We start from the raw sequence: 25,204 nt of genomic DNA on the forward strand, positions 1-25,204 counted from the left end.
ATTGTGTGTAGTTAGTTGTAGTATTTTAATTTGTTGGGTTGTGTGTGTGTGTGTGTTTTTTTATTGGGTCGTGTCTGAGTTTATGACCCAGCCCGTGTTTTGAACTCAACCAGTAGGAATTTTTACCCAACCCGTCAACCCTTGTAGTGTTTGGCCCAACCCGTGTGCAAGGGCCTAGCCTGTGCGTTTTAAGTAAACCCAACTCCTTATTTTGCTAAACGGCACTGTTTTGGATATAACCCTAGGGTTCCATCGTGTTCTTCATGCGCCATTCCTCTCATTCTTCTTCTTTTCTTCTGGTTTCTTCTTCTTCTTTCTTCCATCTTCTTCCAGGTTCTTCTTCTTCTAGTTGCTACCAATGCCTTTCGGACCATGAGCCACGCATTTCACCCACATCAAGCCACCACCACTTTCACTTCCACCTCCTCCTTCCATTTTTCTTTTCCGTGTCGTTTCGGCATGAACATTGAAATCTTGTTGTCGAGCTGCCGCTCCTCATAGCCACCACCACCTTCCACCTTTTCCGTAAGCAGCTCCGTGTTGACTGGTGGTGGACTCCGTGATGCGCTGTCAACCACCGCGCCATTCGTTCGCACCTTAACACTTCTCTTCTCCATGGCTTGTGCTGCTGGTTTTCTCTTCTCTACCCGAGTGGCACCAACCACCTGCTACCGCCATGCTCAGCCTATAAATAGGCCGAGTTCTCCAATTATTGAGGATCTAAAATCTGTTGCTTTCTCTCTCTCAAGCTCGAAATCTTAAATTTCAAAGTTTGTATTGTGTTGTCCTGAAAGCTTTTGGCCTTGTTGTCGTGTGCACCACCGCGAACCACCGCACACGGTGTTTTTCCCCTTGGTTGTTTGACCATCCCCGAGAGCCACCCGTGTTTATCCACTTGTAATTTAGCCAACCAGTGAGTTGAGAGCTCTTTTGGGCGCTGAACCGCCGTGTGCCACCATTGTGCTGCCACCTTGAGCAATACTTCCTTTCGCGTGATCTTCCAGATTTTCCGTCTTTGTGTATGTAATTTTTCAATGCAAATTCATGAGTTTTAAAATAGTGTTATTGACTTTTATTGATAAACTGTTGGTTTGTTGGAATTGGGCCTTGGACCGTTGCAGTGTTGGGTTTTAATTGCAGTTGGTATTGATGTTGGGCCTTGAGCCGGATTTGGAGGATGTGATTACGCATGTAGTTGTGAAACTGTATAATTGTAAATTGTTGAGATTTTATGTAAATGAGATATTTAATATATCATCCAATAATTGTTGTCATGCACATTTATCGCCTTAAATAAATTGTGCTATAAAGTCATGTTGTCTGTTTTGAAAATTAAGACTAATTATGTGGGTGCTTGTGTATCACAACCCCAAACCGAGATGAGGTATTATCTCGGTGGAACTCCTCTGGTCACTCGGGAGCATAACAGACTGATGTGACGTCCTCTGAGTTGTCGCAGGGCAACGATGAGAACGGACGAGATTGTAACGCTCTCGTATTGATTTCGTGACCTTTTGGGTGCCGAGGTTAGAAGATACTTGGCTATGTACGCGCTGAGCGTGGAACTGAGTATCGCTCATTACAAAGTCTCATGCACAGACGTTACCCGTGATGTGATGATGAGAGTCAGGGCGTGCGGACGGTCTATAGGGGAGACCGTGGTGCATGCATAATAAAATAATGGTTATGATTGGGCCAAAATGAGATTTTTGACGTGAGTAATTAAAAGTGTATTTTTGGAAAAAAGAATATGGTTTTGTTTTCTGCATATTTGTCCGTATGGGGACGTGTGATTATATTAATGTGTTTTAAATCTCTTGGATGTTGTTTTGATTAATTACTTACTTAGATGTCATAATCTCATTATGATGTTTTACCCTACGATTCTTTCTTATGGTGCCATAGAATCTAACGCAGAGCCCGAGTATGAACTTGAGGGATCGGCTCTGCCAGAGGCTTGAGCTGTTGATTGTTGATCAGCGTTATGAGATTTGTTTCCCTTATATTATTTCTTATCTTTAATTTATCTGTCAGATTACTATATAAATCTTGTAATAATATTTTACTGTTTTTGAACAATTCTGGTACTTAATAAAGAAAGATCTTTCTATTTCTCCGCTGCGAATATTATTTTGTACACTTATTGCATGTTGTACACACTCTGAGCACTGGTCGTTGGGGTGCGTGATCCGTGTGGTCATCATTCCAGTGTCACGAACTCCACAAAAATAACACGTGGGAGTCGAGGGCGCCACATAGAGCCCCAAAAAATCTTCTCTCTAGAGCAAGATAGCATCTTCTTCAACCTATAGGAATTCTAAATTTTTTCATTATATAATTGAGAGATAGGTGAGGTAATGCGTAACTATAAAATTACCCATCATATATAGTGAATTTTGTCCCTAAACAACTTATAGAGATGTAGGCTTTTCTGCCGAATTACATAAATCTATATATCTCTCATTTTGTTCATATTTTATGTTTTTATTTAATCGTTTATTTCCATGGATGAATGCTCTCAAGCACGTGAAGGAATGTGTACCAATTGAATTTCTCAATATATGTATTCGTTTAACAAAACTGCTACGTACAGTCGCCCTATGCAAGCGGCGTGCAAACGACTTTAAAAAATAATAATAAAAAAAGACCAAAGAAACAATAGAAAAGAAACGTAGAGAGAGGTTGTCTTCGTCAGTGCTTCGTATTCCCGTTTCTTCTTCTTCTCCCTCCCTCCCTCAGTTTCCATCTCCCTCTTTGTATTTCCATTCATCCCTCCCTCAAAGCCGAAGTCCACTCAAAGCGCCTCCCTCCCTTGAGGCCTCCCAATGAGAAACCAAAAAAAAAAAAAACTATTCTACTCCGACGAACAAAAATTGAACAAACAGATGAAAAAAAAAAATTCCCCCCACACAACCGTCGTCTTCCTTGCATGAGGAAAAAAACCCCAAACAGGGGACACCCACATTTACATCCAACACTTTTCGATGAGGTCTACAAATTTCACATCCATCTGAGAAACCCAACAACAAAAAATCGATTCCGATGAACACAAATTGAGAAAAAAGATTTACATCCAGGAAATAAAAAATAAACAAAAATAAAAAAAAAGATTTCCACAAGCCATCGTCTTCGTTTCGGCGAAGCTCCTTATCTTTGTTTATCCTTGCTGTTATTGTTGGTTTTCGCCGCGCTTAGAGAAGGGGCATAGTGAGAGTATCGGGACAAGTAGAGGTTTTTCACTAGAACTTCATTGGAACCTTCAACTTTACGGTATTGGTGGTCACGTCCATGTCCGACTCCTTGGGAAAACCATTACTGACATAGTCCCTCAACATCACCTGCTTGTTTCTCAGTACTTCCTTGCTAACACCGCCACTCACCATTGCTGAACTCTCTTTCTCTTTATGCGATTCGAAACACCAGATTATATACCGATGGCGCGTGTGTGTGGACTTAGAAGCGGAGAAACCAATGAGGGTGAGGGAGATCAGAGAGCATTGAGCTACAGGCCAAGCAGAGAGGGAGATGGAAACTAAGGAATGGAGAGTTCATGTTGGGGATAAAATGTAACTGTTGGGATGAGAAGAATATGTAAAATGATCTGTATTTAAATAAGTTTCGATCGGTAATGAAAATGATCTGTAATGAAAAGAAGAAGAAGATGAACAACACCACATTCAGAGCAAGCAATCAAAGAAGAATGAAGAAAAAGACAAACTGTTGAGAACTCAGCGAAACACAGAAGGAGGAAAATAGAAAGATGGAGAGTTGAGGATCTGAGAAATGGGGTCAAACACGAAACGGTTCGTTTTTAATTTTTCCACATCAAAAGCGTTTGCCCGCGCTTGCATCAGACGATTGCATATAACTTTTTTCTTCTTTTAAATGCTTTCTTCATTTAAATGCTTTCTTCATTTAAATGCTTTCTTCAGTTAACTAAAGAATGCACTGGTTCAAACACGTCCATAACATTTCGTTTATAATTTTGTCATTTATATAGCCAGTATCATATAACATTTTAAATAACTATCATTTAAGTGGTTAACACGTAAAATTATTTAAAATATACCCATTAAATAATGTAATTGAAGATCACAAAATTTAAGATGAGAAATAACATTATTTAAAAGAGATATTATTAACAAAATGGTTTATTGGCATATTAAACATCGCGAGTTTGTTGCATCAAATAATATAAAAAGTAGTTCAGTTTAATTTCTTTATGATTATAATAAATTCTATGATATGTTATGCATTTATAAAGGAGACGTACAAGTAATAAAACTTTTTTTTCATCACACAACTAGCAAGAGAGATAAAAACTTTCAAAAATAAAATAAAATAAGAGAAGTAAAAGGGGGTAAAAAAAAAAATAGAAACATCAAAACCCACCAAAATCTCCAAATCCTGCGTCACAATCAGCTCCATCAGACATTAAATCTCCAATCAATATCCCTCCAAGCATTCCTCCTAGCAATCCGGCTCCCAACCCCATCCCAAACTTGTTATTCTTCGGCACCGGTTGTTGCACCTGTGGGTACCCATATCCTGGTGGAGGTGGGTACCAGTAACCCGGTGGAGGCGGAGGTGGCGGGTACCCATAGTCATATGGCTGGTACGGAGGTGCTGGGTGAGCATATAAATATCTTTCCTGAGGAGGAGGAGGAGGAGCACTCTCAGGATATAAACCATCATCATATGGTGGTGCACTAGGCTCTGCCACCGATGCAGCAGGATATGTAGCAACGGGCTCAGGGGCCATAACCTTCGACTTTAGGGGCTCACCAGCAGCCACTTTCCCGCTAAACTTGTACGAAAAGTTTAGTACACCTTTGGGCTTTCCCGATGGTCTGGTCACCTGATAACTCACATAATGTATATTGGACTTACTGTCTCCTGTAGAGTTGAGAAGCTCTATGATGGGCACGTAAACTTCACCGATGTCTTTGTCGCCACCTAGGGTACGACTACAGCGGAGTTTGAACTCGAGAGTCGGGAGGTATTTTGGGGCTACAGAATCGTCGATGATGAATTTCATCGGGAAGTTCCACGAGGGGTTGGTGCCACCATCTCGGTCAACGTTGGTTTTGGTTTTTTGCTTGTTTCCTGAGAGCGAGACAACGACGTATACACCCATCTTGGAGAAGAGGTACTTGACATCTTTGATGTCCCTGGCAGAGATAACATTGAGTTCTAAGGTACTGTACTCCATGTTTAGACTAGCTTTGAGCACAAGATCAGAGGTGCAAACACGGAGAGACCGGGGGGGTGGTGGTGGTTTTGTCAACTGAAGCAACCTCAAGGCTCTCTCTTTTTTTCAACGCTCATAACCCACGACTCACGAAACGAGACTTTTTCATCGCAGTAACCATGAGTTGGATGGTTTGAGGTGGGTACGTATACAATATTTCGAACATACACTTAACCATGGTTGTCGACTTGCACAGTTCTTTTCAACGCTCATAACCCATGACTCACGAAACGAGACTTTTTCGTTGCAGCTGTAACCATGAGTTGGATAGTTTGAGGTGGGTATATAGTTTTTCGAACATATAATTAACCATGGTTGTTGACTTGCACAGTTCTTGGATTAAATTAGAGTCTTTATATTTTGATTATTTGTCAATTTACTTTTAAAAAAAATGTGTAAGTTGGTTTGGCTTGATCATCTCGTTCTAAGTTGAAAAGTCTTCCGTGATATTTGATTAGATATATTTTATAATAAAAATAATTTTACAATCTGATAAATTATATCAAGTCTAATTAATTTATAAGATTATTTTTATATATTCTCTTTATAATTAAAATATTTCTCTTGTATATTTACAACGATAGTTTAGAGATTTCTATATATCCTGCACCATGACAGAGGTGGCCACGGTATTATAGACCATGTACTTGATTTAGAGTAGTACTGAAGTACCTGATTACGAGGTGCGTAGTCGAAGTTCAATTTCCGAACATAAAAGGCGGTCGAGACTTGAGAAGTCTCAGAAAATGGTTAATTACCTTATTGCATGCACGCCCAAGTACTTGAACTTCTCGAATTGATTAATTAATTGTCTTAACTTATGCTTACCCTCATGTCCCATCAAAACGCATAATTGTCGTGATAAGAAGCGAGCTGTACATATATAATGTGTAACGCATAGTATGTAAGGAACTACGTACAAATATTTCTAGGTCATGCTTAATAAGAACATAGATTTTCTTGTGCGCGTTTGTAATAAAATAAAATAACTAATAAGAACGTACGTACACAGATAACAGAAAGTATCATGAGTACTATTAATATTGTTGTTTCATTTTACTCATCTTGATCATGCTATATATCTCTTAACGCTTGATAGTTTAATTGAAACTGTACATTAATTAATCGTCGTAACAAAAACTTCCGAATGATTACAAAAAAAAAAAGGCTGCATAATATTGGTTTAATTAGTTTGATTGGAAGAAATTATCAATGCCACGCATATATAGATGTATGACCCAAATCGATCGATCATGTGCGCGCGCTACATGCATCTTGCTTGTGGAGTACTAAATGAGGGATGAGGAGTAACGTTATATATAGTTGTAAAGTGTGCAAGTGTCGTATAATCACTTTGAAAAATAGTGAGATATACTATTAAAAAATTATTATTTTTTTATATAGGTTTCGTATTTATTCTTTTTTTTTAAGTGATTGTACGACGCTTTGAGAAATGATAATTACAGTCGTGAGTGTGTAAGTGCCGTACAATCACTTTACAAAAAGTGAATAAATACGGAATTCATATGAAAAAATAATAATTTTTTAATAATATATTCTACTATTTTTTAAAGCGACTGCACGATATTTGTGCATTCTACGACTGCATGTAACATTATTCGAGATGAGAGATCATATCTACATGTACGGGCTTATAATGAGGTCGCGCAATAGGAAATTAGGTCACACGATAATATTATTATAAGATGGACGGACACGATCGATCTGATCTTCTTCACATATATATATATATATAATAATCGGATCGGATAATTATTTTATAACGTCTTTGATTATAATATGTAAACTTCAAAATTCAAATAATCAAATCTGCAAGAAAATTGTAACATTATTTTTTATGAGGTGACACAAACACGTACGTTAGCCAGTTGTTAAATAGTTTTATAACTATCATTAATCACCGTGCAAGAATAAAGACAAATATTGTTTTTCAATAGATTTATTATTTTTTAATAAAAAAAATGTTTAAAATGAAGTTGATGGATCTCAATATTACTACTACTACAAATAAAAAAAAAAAAAAAAAACAATTATCATGCATTCACGGCAACAAATATGACTTTTTAGGGAGACTGATCTCGTCACAAAAGGTATAAAAAAAACTGCACAAAACTGTTTTTTTAGCGAAAAAAGACTGGCCGCAAGATTGCAGACAATACGACATCAATTTAAATATCTTATTTAGAAAAATTGCAGTTTGTCATAAAATATACTTATTCTGGCAACTAGGGTTGTAAAATTAAATCGGAGAACCGGCTCAAACAGGTTGATTCGGTTCAAGACCAATTCCTCCATTTTAAAAATTGGTCATTGGTTCGATTCTTATTTTAGGTTTTCCGATACCGGACCGGACCAGTTCATATATATATTTAATTAATTTTTAATATTATATATGATATTTTTATATATAATTATATATGAGATAATGTTATAATATAATTCATAATATAAAATTTAAATCTTAAACATGAATATTTGTTTGATTAAATGAGAAAGAGTCCAAAAGTATAAAAATAATGGTATAATATAAGCCTAAAAACATAAATATGAACATATTGGAAATCCAAATTCAGCAAAATATCATATAACAATTTCAAACAAACATGTACAAATTGTGCTACCAATTTCACCAACTCAATATTATCAAAACAACTCTGATCCATTAAAAAAAAAAACTGAAATAACATAATTAATTACATAGATTAAAGACCATGATAGGAGAACAATCTCAAAAAGAGTCTATAGCTGCCAGTAATCTTGTGATGTTCTCCTATTGTATTGCTCCTACCTCAACCTGTGTTTATCTTTCTGTTGGCATCTTCTCAACACAAACATAAACTCGCTTTGCATGGCAAAACATGACCTCCAAAATTCAGCAAACAAAGAGAAACAATTACTAAATCAAGACATACTTAATTTCTACATGGAACCATTGAAGAAGAAGCACTTGGAATAGAGACAGAGGCAACATGCATACTTTATAGTCATTATTCTTGATCAACATATTCATCTTGTGCAAAGAAAGCCAAAATCAAGTTTCCCGAAAATACTCAAAAGTTTAATTAGTTTAATTAGTTTGATTGGAAGAAATATCAATGCCACGCATATATAGGTATATGACCCAAATCGATCGATCATGTGCGCGCGCTACATGCATCTTGCTTGTGGAGTACTAAATGAGGGATGAGGAGTAACGTTATATATAGTTGTAGAGTGTGTAAATATTGTACAGTCACTTTAAAAAATAATAAGATCTACTATTAAAAAAATTATTATTTTTTTATATAGGTTTCGTATTTATTTATTTTTTTAAAATGATTGTACAATATTTACGTATTCACAATTGCAACTATTATTTCTAGAGAGATGAGAGATCATATCTACATGTACCGCCTTATAATGAGGTCACGCAATAGGAAATTAGGTCACATGATAATATTATTATAAGATGGACGGACACGATCGATCTGATCTTCTTCACACACACACACATATATATTTATATATATAATAATCGGATCGGATAATTATTTTATAACGTCTTTGATTATAATTATGTAAACTTCAAAATTCAAATAATCAAATCTGCAAGAAAATTGTAACATTATTTTTTATGAGGTGACACAAACACGTACGTTAGCTGGTTGTAAAATAGTTTTATGCCTATCTATTATTAATGAGTTTTGTTATATATAAATAAGTTTATGTACCAATTTATGTATAAATATTATTGTCTTCATATTTTAAATTCAAATTAATATTATTTTTAATAAAATTTATTTTTTAACTAATCATATTAAATATATATACGTATTAGTGCATAAAATCGCTTATAATTAGATTTTTTTTCATCGTTAATAACCGTGCAAGAATAAAGACAAATATTGTTTTGCAATAGATGTATTATTTTTTAATAAAAAAATGTTTTAAATGAAGTTGATGGATCTCGATATTAGCATTACAAAAAAAAATTAAAATAAAATTGTCATGCATTCACTGTAACAAATATGGCTTTCTAGGTAGAGTACTGATCTTACCACAAAAGAATAAAAAACTGTGCAAAACTGTTTTTCCAGCCAAAAAAGACCGGCCGCAAGATTACAGACAATACGACATCAATTTAAATATCTTCTTGGAAAAACTGCAGTTTGTCGTAAAATATCATACTTATTTCGGCAACTAGGCTGTTAAAATAAACTAGAGAACTAGCCTAGACAGGTTGGTTCGGTTTGGATCCGGTTCCTCTATTTTAAAAATCGGTTAAAATTGATTCAGTTCCTATACTAGATTTTCCGACACCGGACCGGACCAGTTCATATATATATATTTAATTAATTTTTAATATCATATATAATATTTTTATATTATATATATATAATTGTATATAATATATATAATTATATATGAAATAATTTTGTATTATAATTTATAATATAAAATTTAAATCTTAAACATGAACATTTGTTTGATCATATATTTTAAATATAAAGTATATATATTAAGAAAAATTCCACTCTAAAGCCACTAAAGTTTCTAACACCACACACTTGCTGACATGACTTGCTTTTATTTTTTATTTTTCAAAACGACTCATTAGACTCCCCATGTTTTCCTCTTTCTCCCCGTCACTTCCATTTGAATTTTTCCTTCTCCTCCCATGTTCTCCCTCCATGCTTCGGATTCGCGCCCTCCGCTATGTTGCTATATGTTCACCTCTGATTGACCAAAGAACAGCGAATTTGGCAGGCTGTTGTGAAGCTCTTCTCTAAAGGCCCTCTCTCTCTATGGTAATCTCTCTCTGAAAAATTGTAGTAAAACACAGAACTTTCGGATTAGAAATCTGGGAGGGGACGAATAAAGTTCTGTTTTTGCTAGGTTAGAACATCTAAGAGGGGATGAATAACAGAGAATAAATTTAGGTAGGAAGAACAGAGAATATCTAGGTTATTGCGACGGCTTACCTTTTAGCATTTCGTCATTGTTGGGTTAGAACTTTCGGCATTACGGCATACCTGGGAGGGGACGAAAGTCGGCCTTAGGGAGCTTTCGGCATATCAGAAAATTAAAACTTTCAGCATGAACCTGCAGTATTTATAGGTGGAAAGCTATATAATTTTCTTTGCTTTTAGGTTTATTGAAACACCCTTCATTGGACTAAAAAATAGAAAAGAACAATTTTCTTCTATTATATTATTCCATATTCCTTCCCTCATTTGAGATCGAAGGATTGTATTCGTGAGCTTTTAAAAGTAGTTTTGTCTTATAGGAAAAAAAAAAATTCAACAATTGATTATTGTCTGCAGAACTTATTAAGGGAGAAATAGAAAGATGAGAAACCTAAATGTTAAGAGTAGAAACCTCAAAATAGAAAAATGTGAAACCTCAAAATTAAGATGAGAAACCTCAAGTTTGTAGGAGTTTATTGAGCTTCGGAAATTATATCCCCATTTTCTAAACCGGCTCAAGTTTGTGTGTGTGATTCATTGCATCTGAACTCGATGTTGGTTGTATTATCCAAGTAGAGGGAGAGGGATTTGCAAAGAGAGGGGGAGAAAAAGCTTTCGGCAGGGAAGGGGAAGAGCAAAGACAGAAGGAAGGGGGAGAGCAAAAAAAGGAGGGAATACAACTCTCTTGACCGAAAGGAAAAATTAGAGCTCTGGACCATTTTGAAAATAAACCCGGTTTGCCACATCATTAGTGTGTGGTGTTGAAGAGTAGACCGGCCATAGAGTAGAATTTCTCATATATTAATTACATTTCATGACCTAAAAAATTCTCAACATATTCCTTTGGATAAATACATTAGTAATACTAATACTAAAACTGAAAAATCAGACCGAACCGGACCGGAATCAGTAAAACCAAAAGTACTAGTTTAGGAGGGTAACCTGTATGGTATCGATTCTTGAAAATACAAAACTAGTGTATACCAATTCGGTCTCAAAATTTGTCCAAAACCTGACCAAACCAGTTCGGTTACACCCTTACTGGCAACTCTATTTGTTGCAAATAAGAACAAAAATCGCCAAAAATAAGTCGTTCAGATCATTTGTCAGTGTTGGGAATACTTATTTGCTGCGGTGACATATTGACACAAAATTCTTCTTGTGACAAGAATTTTTGTCGATAATTCATTTTCTCTACAAATAGTAATCGCTGCAAATTACTTACTAGCAACATACATCGAAAGCCTCTTTGGAAGATAAATTTATTTGCAACAATATATTGTTGCTGAAAATAACTCATTCTGGTAGAAAACAACATGTTGCCGCAAATAGAGAAAAAAATTCCAAAAAAAAAATTATAGACTATAGAACCGATTAATGAGAAAGAGTCCAAAAGTAGAAAAATAATGGTATAATATAAGCCTAAAAACATAAATATGAACATAATGGAGATCCAAATTCAGCAAAATATCATATAACAATTTTAAACAAACATGTACAAATTGTGCTACCAATTTCACCAACCCAATATTATCAAAACAACTCTGATCCATTAAAAAAAACATAATTAATTACATAGATTAAAGATCATGATAGGAGAACGATCTTAAAAAAAAGTCTATAGCTGGCAGTAATCTTATGATGTTTCCCTAGTGTATTGCTCCTACCTCAACCTGTGTTTATCTTTCTGTTGGCATCTTCTCAACACAAACATAAACTCACTTTGCATGGCAAAACATGACTTCTAAAATTCAGCAAACAAAGAGAAACAATTACTAAATCAAGACATACTTAATTTCTACATGGAGCCATTGAAGAAGAAGCACTTGGAGTAAAGACAGAGGCAATATGCATACTTTATAGTCATTATCCTCGATCAGCATATCCATCTTGTGCGAAGAAAGCCAAAATCAAGTTTCCCGAAAATACTCAAAAAGTTTTTGGAATGAATTTAGCTAATGATTGAATAACATATGTTATAGTGATACATGCTACAGCTTTTGGTGCTGTAAGAAAATTCATGCAATAGCAAAAGAGGTTAATCCCATAAAAATCATTAACTTTATTTGGTTAACTTTTGTTGCTGAAAGAGTTGATAATTTAAATCCCTAGCACAAGCTATAAACAGACGCTTTTGGCAAGCTAACCAAGCACATAGCTTCTAGGTAATTATAAAAAATGAAAATCAGAAAATAATTTCTTCTTGAAAAGTTAGAAAATAACTACAAAAGAAAGAGTTAGATGGGAAGTACCTTTACTCGATTAAGGGGACTTTTCCAATTGATAATGTGCCCTTCAAATAATATTGAAAAGTAGGTGTAACACAAGTATCCCCTGCATAAGAACGTAAGTTTTTACAACTAATGGCACAAAAGAAAGTTATGAAAATCAAATGAACTAAGATGAATTTCTCAAATAACAAACGTTTCTGACATGGTGTGTATTAAAAAATTTTGGCAGCATATAAGTTTCTGACACTAGCAACTACAGCTAACAAAAAGGGAACATTAGATTGTTAAAATATTATAAAAGATAAAGTCGGTGACATCATTTAAGAGTAAAAATGATTAAACTTTTTCAAATTTTCATACAAAATAAAATAGACAATTCAACTTTTTCAAATTTTAAAACAAAAATAATATTAAAAAAATATATTCTAACAATATTTTATTCAACTTTCAACTCATCTCATCTCATCTGCGAAAACAAACGAAGCCTTAGTGTGTAAAGCTCCAATATTTCTACATCACACAACACCCAATGTTCAAGGTACACATAGAACTGAAATATATATATAAAAAAATTGTACAAGATAACCATAACAACCAAGCCTTTTAAGTGAAAGTAATTTAAAAAATGACATCTAACTATCACTTTTGTGGCCACACTAAAGCTAAAGTTTCATAGTGAGTATCAATGCAAGGTCTAGCCACTATACTAAAATAACAACATAAATCAATTAGTTGCATTTATATATATGTATGTACATATATATATACACACATACATATATATATATATATTTATATATAAAGCAATTAGACCATAAAAAGAAAAGAAAAAGAAGAAGATGAAGAAGTCAAACAGAGTATCACAATGAGTTGATAGTCTCACTGAAAATAAAAGTGCACATTGCCAACCCCTAGGGGTTTTTAGAGGTGAATACTATTCTAATCATGCTCGTTAATTCAGCAGGAGATGAGCCAATTATGGCAATCTTTCATTCTGAACAAGCAAGGAGATATCAGTATAGGCAAAAGTGCACACCATATAGAGATCAACTGAATATATGAATCATAAAACCATGTAAAGTAATTGCAACTGAATTCGAGAGTTAATAAAGATAGAAAGCCGATGAATGCACACCATATAGAGATCAATGACCACCCCGGCCCAAAAGAAAATTTTCCACACGGAGAGAGCTGTACTGGTGGTTAAAAAAGCATGCTACAAGCACATTTATATAGCTATATAGAGAAAAAATATTTTCGAACAATATGCAATAATAACATATCCAACATCAAGAAATTATAAGGAGTTATATAATAGAATTAGTTCATAAAACAATAGATAAACATGACAACCCATTCACATGCTTGTCTATGTATTTGTGAGCATGACAACCCATAGATAATACTCACATATGTATTTATAAGCATGACAACCTATTCACATGTGCACACATTCCTAAGAATAAGACCATTAATGTAGACAAATACCATATTAAAGTAAAACAAAAATGATCTAGTTTGGAACTTAATCATCTATGCATACTTTGTGCTACAACTATGGGATGAGAAAACCAAGAAGAGGAACTTACCTAATATATTAATAATTTGCCTCTTCAAAGTGAAACCCACATATTATTCTTCCTCCTTTTTTTTTTGGTACTAGGAAAACACCCAATTTTGTTCGGCCTGAAATTTCAGAACACAATAATATCAAAATGAAACCCTAAGACTAAATTCCAGAACTCAATAACATGAAAATGAAAAATTATTGTTTTTTTACTGCCTAGAAAATAAATTCAACCACATACCAACACCATTATAAATTTGAGAGTATTTCCAAAACAAAATCTCCAAGAATATTAAAATAAAATTATTTCAACTAGACACAAAAAGCCCAAAAATAGCTCTACGAAATTTGTGAAAGCAGTAGGTCTCGAGGTATACAATAACCAATAATTATTGGATGAATAAAAATGAGGGTTTACAAATTAGGGCATCAGTGATCGAGAAATTTAATGAAAATGTTGAGAACTTCAAATAGAGGTTGTATAACAATACAGAACAACAAAATTAAGTCTTGAAGTCAAGGAGTAGCAGGTCTTGAAGTCAAGGAGACCTATTGTCACAACCCCGCCCCGAAGAGGGCGGGATCGCGACTTACATGCCTGTCATTTTCTTTCTTTCTTTTTCATCATTTTCTTTTTCGAATAACATGCGATCGGCATGGACATGACACATGTGTACTCTAAATTTCTCATTTAATAAAGAGAACACCTAATAGACATTCTATTCGAACATTTATCCAAAAAGACTCTCAGAGTCCATACATTCATAAAAACATAACTGTTCTAGTTAAGAAGAGACTCTGTCCCAACATAAAAGCAACACCCATAAACATAACTCATCATTCGTAATATAACTGTTCTGGTTAGGGAAGATTCTAAGCGTCTGCCTCTCTCTCTGCAGTAATGCCTTGCTCTCCAGCATTTTCATCATTACCTGGACGTTTAAAACATTTAAAACAAAAGTGAGTCGAATACTCAGTAAGTAGTACACCATGCAGTAAACATCCTAGGCATCTATTCTTTTCTTTTGAAACATGCATACATAAACATTTTTTTGTTTTTTGTTAATTCTTGACAATGCTTTCATGTATAACAGTTTAAGAAATAAGTCATACTTCCATGCATAAACATTTCTTAGTTTTCATGCATAAACATTTCTTTGCTTTCATGCATAATATTTCTTAGAAATAACTTTACTTTACGTTTCACTTTCTTTGGCAGGTACACACTATTACGCCCTGTGTGTTGGGGTTAGCGGTCTTCCTTCGGACTTGGATTCCGCCCGTGACCACAGGTTGGGAATCCATTTTCAGTCAAGGGGCAGCACTGGCACACTACCAGTACTACTTACCCGGCATTGCAATCTGCCCATTCTTTTGGTACCCTTTTCATTTATATGGCCGTTACGTATTTTCATACATTAAAGTATTCATTCATTCAGTCCTTTCTTTCATTCATTCATGTCAGTCTTTTCAGTCCAATTCATTTAAAAGTTCATTCATGAAAAATGTCATTTAAAAGTATGAACTTAACATCATCTTTTCATTTAACAGTGCATTCATAAAGAAGCATCATTTTTAAAGCATGAGCTTAAACATCATTTTTCATGGCATCCATAAAGCGTCAGTTCATAGGGACAATTTAACATTAGTTCATAGGGACATCTTAAACCGTTTTCCTCGCATCATTTAAAGCATCAATTCATAGGGATATTTTAAAACATTTTATTCGCGTCATTGAAAGCATCAGTTCATAGGGGCATTTTAAAACTCGTTTAAAGCATCATTTGAAGCATAAGGCATGAGACATTCATTACCTTTCCTTTGCAATCAAAACATTTTCATCATCTTTCTTACTTCGATTCACATGCATTTTATGAATAAGATACATTTTCATACTATACTACATATAAGAATAATCAATAAGTTTATTGAGAGCATATATGGAAATCCCATGACTTAGAACCTACGTGCATGCATTACCTTATATACATACACACAATTATAATCGATAGTGTGCTTAACAGGGGCTATCAAGAAAGGGTTTGTACATATTATATACATTTACTCTTTTCTTTAGAAGAACATTTGCAATAAGAGAGAGACATTCTTTCATAAGGAGAACTTGATGTAAGAAGCATGGTCATAGCTACTTTCCTCTATGCTCCTCGATACTTTCATCATCAACATAGGTCCTATTCTAATAAATACCATAAACGTGTTAATACTCATACAATATTCTTTAACCCTCCCTTTAAAAAGAAAAAGCCATGATATTACAATCTAACGTCCCTTCTATGCTTAACATTAATCTAAATGACTACTCCTCACCTCGACTTACAAAAGAAATAACTTAAATATTAAGACATGCTAGCTGTTCATGGAAAGGTTATTTTAAAAGCTTATATGAAAAATAACTAAGAATTCATAGGCTTCAAGCAATGTCTCTTTGGTTCAAGCTCACTTTGAGTTACAGACATTAGGAGATAAAATTTGAAAATTCTCAACAAGGATCTTTTAAAATAGATTTAGGCATCTTAAGTAGGCTAAACAAGCTTAGGGAACATGACCTTTAATCAACTTGTAGTCCCTCATTATAAGAAGGTTAACTTAATATATTTTTGACTCTTGGGTTAGGTAGAATTTAACCAAACGAGGGACAATATAAATGGGCTATTTTTACATCAAAACATGCTGTGACATGGGCTTAGGGATACTTGGATAGCTTTGCATATCATAATATACCAAGCACAATTAATCTCTTATATCTAAACTAACTAAGCTATAACTTATTCACATAAGCAATATATTAATTAGTTTAGATAAAATCTCCCATTAAAAATTAAAGTAGCATAAAGTATAATAAAGTTACCCATTAAGAAACTTTAAAACCTTTAAACACTCGAGCTTATGTTTTACTCACTTAATACCTTTGAAAGCAAGATATAAAATTATAGAACCAAGTAAAACCATTAAACCAAACCTCTAGCATCCTAAAAATAGATTACCAACCAAATCTCAACACAAGGCACATGATACCAACATATATAATTTAAAATTACTTTAATCATCACTTATGATTAAACCAAGTTTAATAACAACATGGTATTTTCGAATATAGGAAAATACATAGCAAAACAACTATAATACCATTCGGTTTAGGCCAAAAACAGGACATACATATTTATTTACAATATAGGAAATTAACTACATCAAAACACAAGCTAAAACAACATAGTAAGCTTCCAAAACCACACTAAAATCAAATGAATCAAATTAAGATTTTTACCTTGAGCTCTTAGCTTCTTTCAAAACACAAGTGGAGGACCAATTGGTGATAAACCCGTGTAGATGAAGAACAAAGTGATAGCACTGTTTTAACCCCAAAACCAAAACATCAATGGGTAAGGAAATGGTGAAATTCGAAATCCATATGAAAATCATGCTAGGAAGTGAACCAAGAGTTTATTACCTTCAATATTTCATCCTTTGGAAGATAAGATCAAGCTTTGGTTCCAAGCTTTGAAGAAAATATTTTTCTTCTTCCATTGCTATAGAGTCACAAGCTTGAGGGAGATAAAGGAGCCTATTTTCTTGAAGATGAAAAGAAAAGAGAAGATGAAAAGAGGAAGGTGTGCATTGGTTAGCTCTTGGAAAAGAAGATGAAATTTTATTTCTTTTTCTTGGGTGAGGGTCAACGGGTAGGAGGATAGAATGCCTTAAGATTAGTTTTTAGTTTTTTCTTTTCTCTTTTGTTGCCTTGTCTTGGACGATGGGTGCAATAGTTTCCTTAGGAAGCTTGTGGGTCAAATGGCTTGATGTCTTGCTTTGAAGCCTATGGATGCAAAGCTTATTTGCTTGTCTTGGCCCTTGGAAATCCTACGGGTGAAAGAAATAAAATGGCTTTAGTTGACTTGGTCAAGACTTATCACATAAGATTGGGAGGAGAAGATGAAGACTTTTCTTTCTTGGTTGCTTCCTACGGGTGAAATAGGATAAAGTGATCTAGTTTTATCTTTTTCTTTTCTCCTTTGTATGGCTTTCACCGTAAGTTTAAGGAGGGACAAAGACTTTTGGTCTTTATTTCCTCCTTCCATCACAAGGAAGCAAGTGGATGGTGGAGATTTATCCACCTCAATGATGATTTTCACCTACCAATCCAATGGTAGAGAATAATTGGGCAATTTTCAAAATAAATAAAATTAAATGGCTTAAAGGAAAATATCTCAAAGTCTTAAAAATAATATCATTGATTTATTTTAATAAATCATATTTTAAAAATAAAGAATACTCATCTTAAAATAAAATAATTAAAAGTAATAAAAAATATCTTTATTATAAAATATTTAACTTAAATAATTAATAAAATGACGTAAGGACCTACGTAGTAAGACTCGGGCATTACAACTGACCTATGACCAGGATTTGCCTTCCCTTAGAGGATATCCACGACCATTAGTAGACATCTTGTGGGTATCATCTGAAGAGAATATCATATAGATATTCTCAAACCATGCATTGTGGCCTCAAAGCACGCCACAAACTCAGTCTTCATTGTAGATGAAGTAATGATTGTTTGCTTCATGCTTCTCCATGAGATCGCTCCACCAGCCAACAGGAAAACATAACTTGAAATAGATTTCCTGCTATCAAAACAACTGGCAAAATCAGAGTCTGAGTATCCAGTTACCTCCAAACTTTTAGTTCTTCTAAAGGCAAGCTAGTAATCCTTAGTTCCTTGTAGATATCGCAAGATTCTTTTCACCGCTTTCCAATGAGACATCCCTGAGTTATTTTGATAGCACCCAAGCATGCCTACTGCAAAACTAATGTCTGGCCTCGCACAAATTTGTGCATATATCAAGTACTCCACAATCAAAGCATCAGAAATTTTTGCCATCTCTTTACACTCCCACTCAGTTTTAAGACATTTTGATAGGCTAAACTTATCACCTTTTGATATTGGAGTATCCAGTGATGAACAAATTTTCATACCAAATCTCTCAAGAACTCTTTTTATGTAACTTTTCTGAGATAATCCCAATAGTCCTCATTTTTTATCCCAAAAAATTTCGATTCCGATCAAATGCCTTACCCATATCTTTCATTTCAAAGTTCTAGGAGAGAAAAACCTTGATTTCATAAAGTAGACCAAGATTACTACTAGCCAACAAGATATCATCAACATACAAGGTTAGAAATATAAATTTACTCCCATTGACCTTTAGATATATACATCGATCAACGATGTTTTCTTTAAATCCAAAAGCAGTAATGGTATTATTAAACTTTAAGTACCATTATTGGAGGCTTGTTTAAGCCTGTATATCGATTTCTTGAGCCTACATACTAGGTGACATTTGCCCGTTTCTGAGTAGCCTTCTGCTGCTCCATGTAGACCTCTTTATCCAAACTTTCATTTAAAAATATTGTTTTCACAGGTGTAATTCTAAATCATAATGAGCTACCAATGTCATAATGATCTTGAAATGGTCATTTTTAGATACTGGAGAAAAAGTCTCTTTATAATCAATGCCTTCTTTATGAGTGAAACCCTTAGCAACAAGTCTGGCCTTATATCGTTCAGTGTTGCCTTCTGAGTTGCGTTTGGTCTTAAAGACCCATTTACACTCGACTTTTTTACACCCTTCAGGCAATTCAACTAGATCCCAAACTTGATTCTAATCCATAGATTTCAATTCTTCTTTCATGGCATCGATCTATTTGCTTGAATCACTCCTCTTTATGGCTTGTGAAAACCTTAGTAGATCTTCACTTGTCCCAATGTCAAATTCAGATTCCTGGAGATACACCACATAGTCTACTGAAATAGTAGGTCTATTATCTCTCTGAGATCTGCGTAAGACTACCTATTTTGGTAACTCTGAACGTGGTTCATCATTGGTATTATCATTCTGAGATGGGTGACTCCAAACTCAGTTTAAGATATACATTTCTGTCTTAATGGCTTTATCCCACAATGATTTGGGTAAGGTAGAATTATTTACCATACTTCTGGCCATATCCAATAAGGTCCAATTATGCCTTTCAGCAACATCGTTTTGTTGTGATGTCCCTGGCATTGTGTACTGTGCAACAGTGTCATGCTATTCAAGAAGTTTAGTGAATGGACTAGGGTTTCGACCCGATTCGTCATACTTTCCATAGTATTCTCCACCTCAATCCGATCTGATGATTTTCACCTTTCTATCTAACTGTCTTTCCACCTCCATGAGAAATACCTTAAGTATGGATACAACTTGAGATTTCTCATGTACTAGATAGATATATCCAAACTGTAAAAAACCATCTATAAATGTGATAAAATACTTTTCTCCACCAAAACATTCAGTGGAGAATGGTCCACGTGTGCGTGTGTGTGTGCGCGTGAATTATTTCAAGAAGCTCCTTACTTCTTGTGGCACCTTTCTTAGTATATTTGGTTTGTTTTCTTTTAATGCAATCCATACACACTTCAAGATTAGTAAAATCTAAATGCAGAAATATCCATTCTTTTACTAATTTCTATAATCTTTCTTTGGAGACATGCCCCAATCTTTTATGCCACAAGTCATAAGAATTTTCATTTATCATGTTTCTTTTAGTTTCAATACATGCTTCATGGTGATGGGTATATGTATTTTTAACAAATGTATTATCGAGGCAAATTTGATAAAGGCTATTGAAAAGAAACCCAGAACCAATAGATAAGGTGTTTCTAAGCAAATTGAAACTACCATTATAGAATGAAAAATAATAATCATCAGTGTAACGTCTGGATAGGAAAATTAAATTACGCTTCACAGAAGGCACAAAAACTGTGTTATGAAGGTCTAAACAATGATCGGTACTCAAAACTAAATGAAAGGTTTCTATGGCTAAAACTTCAGCCTTATTCTCATGTGCCATAAAAATAAATCGCTCACTGGGGTTTGGTGTATGGCTTGTAAGGTATCCTTGCATGGTAATGGAAACATGAATATTAGCACCCGAATCTAGCCACCAAGAGTTAGTAGGAACATTTACAAGGTTTGATTCAAAATATACAAAGGTAAAAAGGCTTACCCTTCTTTTCGAACCAAGCCTTATGTTTTGGACACTCAACTTTCATATGTCCATGTTTCCCACAAAAGTAGTATTTACTAATGTCATGTTGAATCTGATTGACTTTTGCAGGCTCCTTTCCTTTCGATGGTCCAGTTCGTTTCATTTTGCTATAATGGTGTTTTTTCTTTGTAGCTTCTTTAGTCACGAAATTAGCAAAGTAATGTCCTTGTTGTTTCAGTCTTACTTTGTCTTGAACTACCATACTTGCCAACTTATTCACCTTCCATTTATCTTTAATAGAATTATAGTGCATCTGAAATGAACCGTACTGAGGTGGCAATGAGCTTAGAATAAACTGTACAATAAAGGACTCCTCTAATTTCATTCTCAGGGTTTGTAATCTGGCAGTAATATTTGTCATTTCAAGGATATTCTTTTGCATTCATTTAGCTCCATCATATTTCATGGTGGTAAGTCTAGTCATTAGTGTTCCTTCTAAATATTTATCTGCGGACCGAAACCTCTCCTTAGCATTTTGCAAAAATATTTGGGCATCCTCAATACTAGGGAGTGAATTTTTTTATATTTTCGACTATGGTAATTCTCATGAATATTAGACTTAGCTTGTTTGATCTTTTCTACTATTTAAATCATTTTCTCTCATCCCTGTTAATACTCTCAATGATGGGTGGTTGTTTTGGACTCGTAAGGGATGAGTCCAGATCAAGGACGCCTAAAGTGAATTTGACTCGCTCAACCCACTTAACAAAATTAGAGTCATTCAAAACAGGAATAGATGAAGTCTATGAATGTAATGACGTTGGTACGCTTACTACAAGAAAAATTTTGTCACATAATGCTTTGAGTTAGACGCTTATAAACAATAATTATAATTCAAATAATTATAGATGAACTAGTAATGTCATCAAAACCCTCCTTTGAGAGTAGATCTTCATAAACAAAGTGTTCTCACTAGTATTAAATTTTATGGATAAACAAGCTGTATAATTATAATTCTACTTTGGGAGTAAACTCTGACATACGAATTGTTCCGTCCAAACTTACTTTAATGGATGAACTAGTAGTGTCATCAAAAGATTCAAAACCCTCATTTGGGTGTAGATCTTGACATATAAATTGTTTACTCAAACCTTAATTTGATGGATGAACTTGTAGTATCATTAAGACCCTTCTTAGGGAGTAGATCTTGTGACATACAAATTGTTCACTCCATCATATCCAACTTACTATGAAGTTTGATAATTTTTTTATCAAAATTTAAGAAAATCTTGTATCTTTGGGAAACCAATATTTTCCTTAATTTTGGTGTAAATCATTTTCCCATATTGGATAAACAATTATATATGGCATAATAACAATAATTTAAATAAAAGCCAAAAATAAATATTAAATAATTCATACATGTATTTAACAATAAGAACATGTACATAAAAGAAAAATCAAATTTTAGTTTCTTTAATTAATAATATTAAAATAATAATATTATATTATATTATAATTTGACCGGTCTGAATCTGGACCTGACCAATCTAGTAACCTGGGCTGAAACTTTGTTCAATGGTGAGGTCATGGGTCTGGTCATAAAGTGACCCTAGGTCGGGCCTACTGTACAGACCCAATTCTTTGTCCCATTTTTTTTTCTGTTATTGGGGCTGCCTAGATTTCTGGCCCACTGTGCTGGCCCGTACCCTTATTACAGTTTTACATCTTCTTGGATTGGGCCAAAGCCCACGACCTAGCCCACAGCCCAAATCCTCATGGTTTGAAAACCCTAGACAGCAACGCCTCATTCTTTCTTCTTCATCGAAGCAGCGCTACACCAGCCAGTCAACCTTCCTTCAGTTTGGCACAACTGTGGACATTGTCGGCGAGGAGAAGACGGCATGGCGTCCCCAGCCTCCTCCCATCGCCGATGTCCACCTCCATTCACTGTTTCCTTTTTTTTTTTACCAACATCACCACAGCGGCCACTGGGCTTTAAAGCCTTATGCGCCACCATTACAGAGGCGTCGTGGAGGAGATTCTTAGCCTCCTCCCAACGCCAAACACCTCTCCTAGTTTTGTACCAACAAAATCGAGGTTCATAATAGGGCAACACCCATTCGAGGTTTCACAGCCCCTTTTATGATGCCCCTTTACGCCACCGTTAATGTCAAGTCACTGGCCACCTTACATCGTACACTACCTATAAGGGATTTTTTCCCTTTTAGTGGAACTGTGAGGAGCAACTAAGAGAATAAGAAAACAAGGCCCAGCCCACATGGGAGCAGATTGTAGGGGGATGAGACTCGCCGTAGCGGAGATCCCTCGAACAACGTCCACCCCTTGAGTACCTACCCACATGAGCAAGCAGGAAGCAAGGGGGACCCTCGATCCTCTGACAAGGTGATATCAATAGACCAATGAAGACACTAGCAAGGGAAGGCAAACTGGGGAACCAAGTCGCATTAATGACATCATTACTTGAGCAACACGCCCCATTAATGAGTTCGTTGCAGAGGCACGCTGCATTAAATAACTCTAACAAAAGGAACAGTAAAATGACATGGGCTCCACGGGGGCAGGCACAATCTCACCCCCCAAACTCTAGGTATAAATAGCGATCCCCAAATACGAGAAAACAGTTTGATCTCTAGGCCCTCTCATTATTTGCAATCTTCCAAAATACTTATTGACTTTGGCATCGGAGACTCTCAGGCCCCAAGGCCGCCCTCTCCCAACTTCTTTCTTCTTCGTTTTCGTAGGCCAGCTTTGAAGACCTCAATTGCTGAAACCAAAACTAAAGGCGTACAAAACACGACGTTAACACTACCAACACATATAGCAGCTCCTTAACTACCAACACAGTGCAAACAATGAGGGATAAAATAAAATAAAACCCAAGCAAAACTAAAACAGATGCTTCGTGGAATACTTTGTGGAATCGTGAACAACCACGAGAGAGCTTTTCTTTCTCAGAAACGTATCAACATAAAATAGGAGAAGTACATGGTATTTATGATGTTAAATTAATATACGATAATATATATCAATTCTATATTTTATCGAGATCATAGAATATCTGTAACCTGACACTCTAATATCACATGTTAAATATTTTAACACGAACATTAGTAATTGGATCTTCGATCTTCTATGATCCACGATAATAAAATAATAACAATTAAAAGATGTGTTTTTCTCTATCACAGTTCGATGAAGAATCTAACCTGATTATGAGAGAAGGATCACCCTAGCAACTTAGCATCCAAGTGTCTCTTGATGGCTAGAGGTACAATGATGTTGTAGGTGAGAACTTTTAACTCCTCAATACTATTTATAGACTTCTAGCCATCACGAAATTTAAAGACTTCGTGTCCTATTGTGACTAGATATAATGACATTCTTGTCTCACTGTGACTCATTAATTATGTGATAATATTTGACCTAGTCTAAACCCATTAGGATATGAGTGTATGAGACATAGAGTTATAATAAAACTCTTACAATTGAATCTTCGATATATAAACACAATATTAAATGAACACGGGTGGTCCATTACTCAATTTAAAAATTATATCATGTTAAAATAAAATGACTTACATTTAAGATTCAGATAATTTATTTTAGTCAAATAAAATAAATAAAATTAAAAGACTTATAATTTAAAATACGATATAATTATTTCGTTGCATGCAAAATCCTTACTAATTTTCCATATATAGAGTTGAGTACTATATATAATGCATTTTTAATGAACAAACTAATAATTACCTTGCGATCATGCCTATCATGTGAACAAACGAAAAAGCTTTGCACACTATATATATATATATATATATATATATATATAGCTTTAGCAGTATAACTGTTTAGTAAATAATTTCACTGGTAAACCGTTTCGGAGGAAACAGTACTTGTGAACCCTTACCGGTATCGAAGAATCAAAGTTTTTGGCACGCATGCATGTCAACAAAAAGCTCTTTGATTCGGTGCAATATGTGTTAGACTCATAATTCTCGTCTCATCTCATCTCATCATTGCATATTTTTTAAATTTTCATATAAAATATAATAAATAATTTAATTTTTTTAAATCTCAATTCACATTTTTTAAATTTCAAAATAATAATAATATTAAAACA

At 34.5% G+C, this 25,204-nt stretch overlaps 1 protein-coding gene and 1 long non-coding RNA gene across 3 annotated transcripts; both read right to left on the minus strand.

Moving 5' to 3' along the window:
• Positions 1–4,263: 4,263 nt before the first annotated feature.
• On the minus strand, positions 4,264–5,364 carry LOC121253404 (protein SRC2-like). The gene has a single exon (XM_041153434.1). It carries the CDS (start codon positions 5,210–5,212, stop codon positions 4,382–4,384), a length of 831 nt encoding a protein of 276 aa, XP_041009368.1. The 5' UTR covers positions 5,213–5,364; the 3' UTR covers positions 4,264–4,381.
• Positions 5,365–14,899: 9,535 nt separating this feature from the next.
• Positions 14,900–17,809, minus strand: LOC121253457. Of its 2 annotated transcripts, none has more exons than XR_005938407.1 (3): positions 17,486–17,809; positions 17,303–17,385; positions 14,900–14,948 (listed from the first exon to the last, which is right to left on the minus strand). It is a non-coding gene; the product is annotated as an uncharacterized LOC121253457 (long non-coding RNA). The 2 variants fall into 2 exon arrangements; XR_005938404.1 differs by lacking the exon at positions 14,900–14,948 and adding an exon at positions 16,300–16,349 and having other exon boundaries at positions 17,486–17,808.
• Between the last annotated feature and the right edge of the window lie 7,395 nt (positions 17,810–25,204).

Source organism: Juglans microcarpa x Juglans regia, chromosome 1D (genome assembly GCF_004785595.1).
Source record: "Juglans microcarpa x Juglans regia isolate MS1-56 chromosome 1D, Jm3101_v1.0, whole genome shotgun sequence".
Classification (NCBI taxonomy): Eukaryota; Viridiplantae; Streptophyta; class Magnoliopsida; order Fagales; family Juglandaceae; genus Juglans; species Juglans microcarpa x Juglans regia.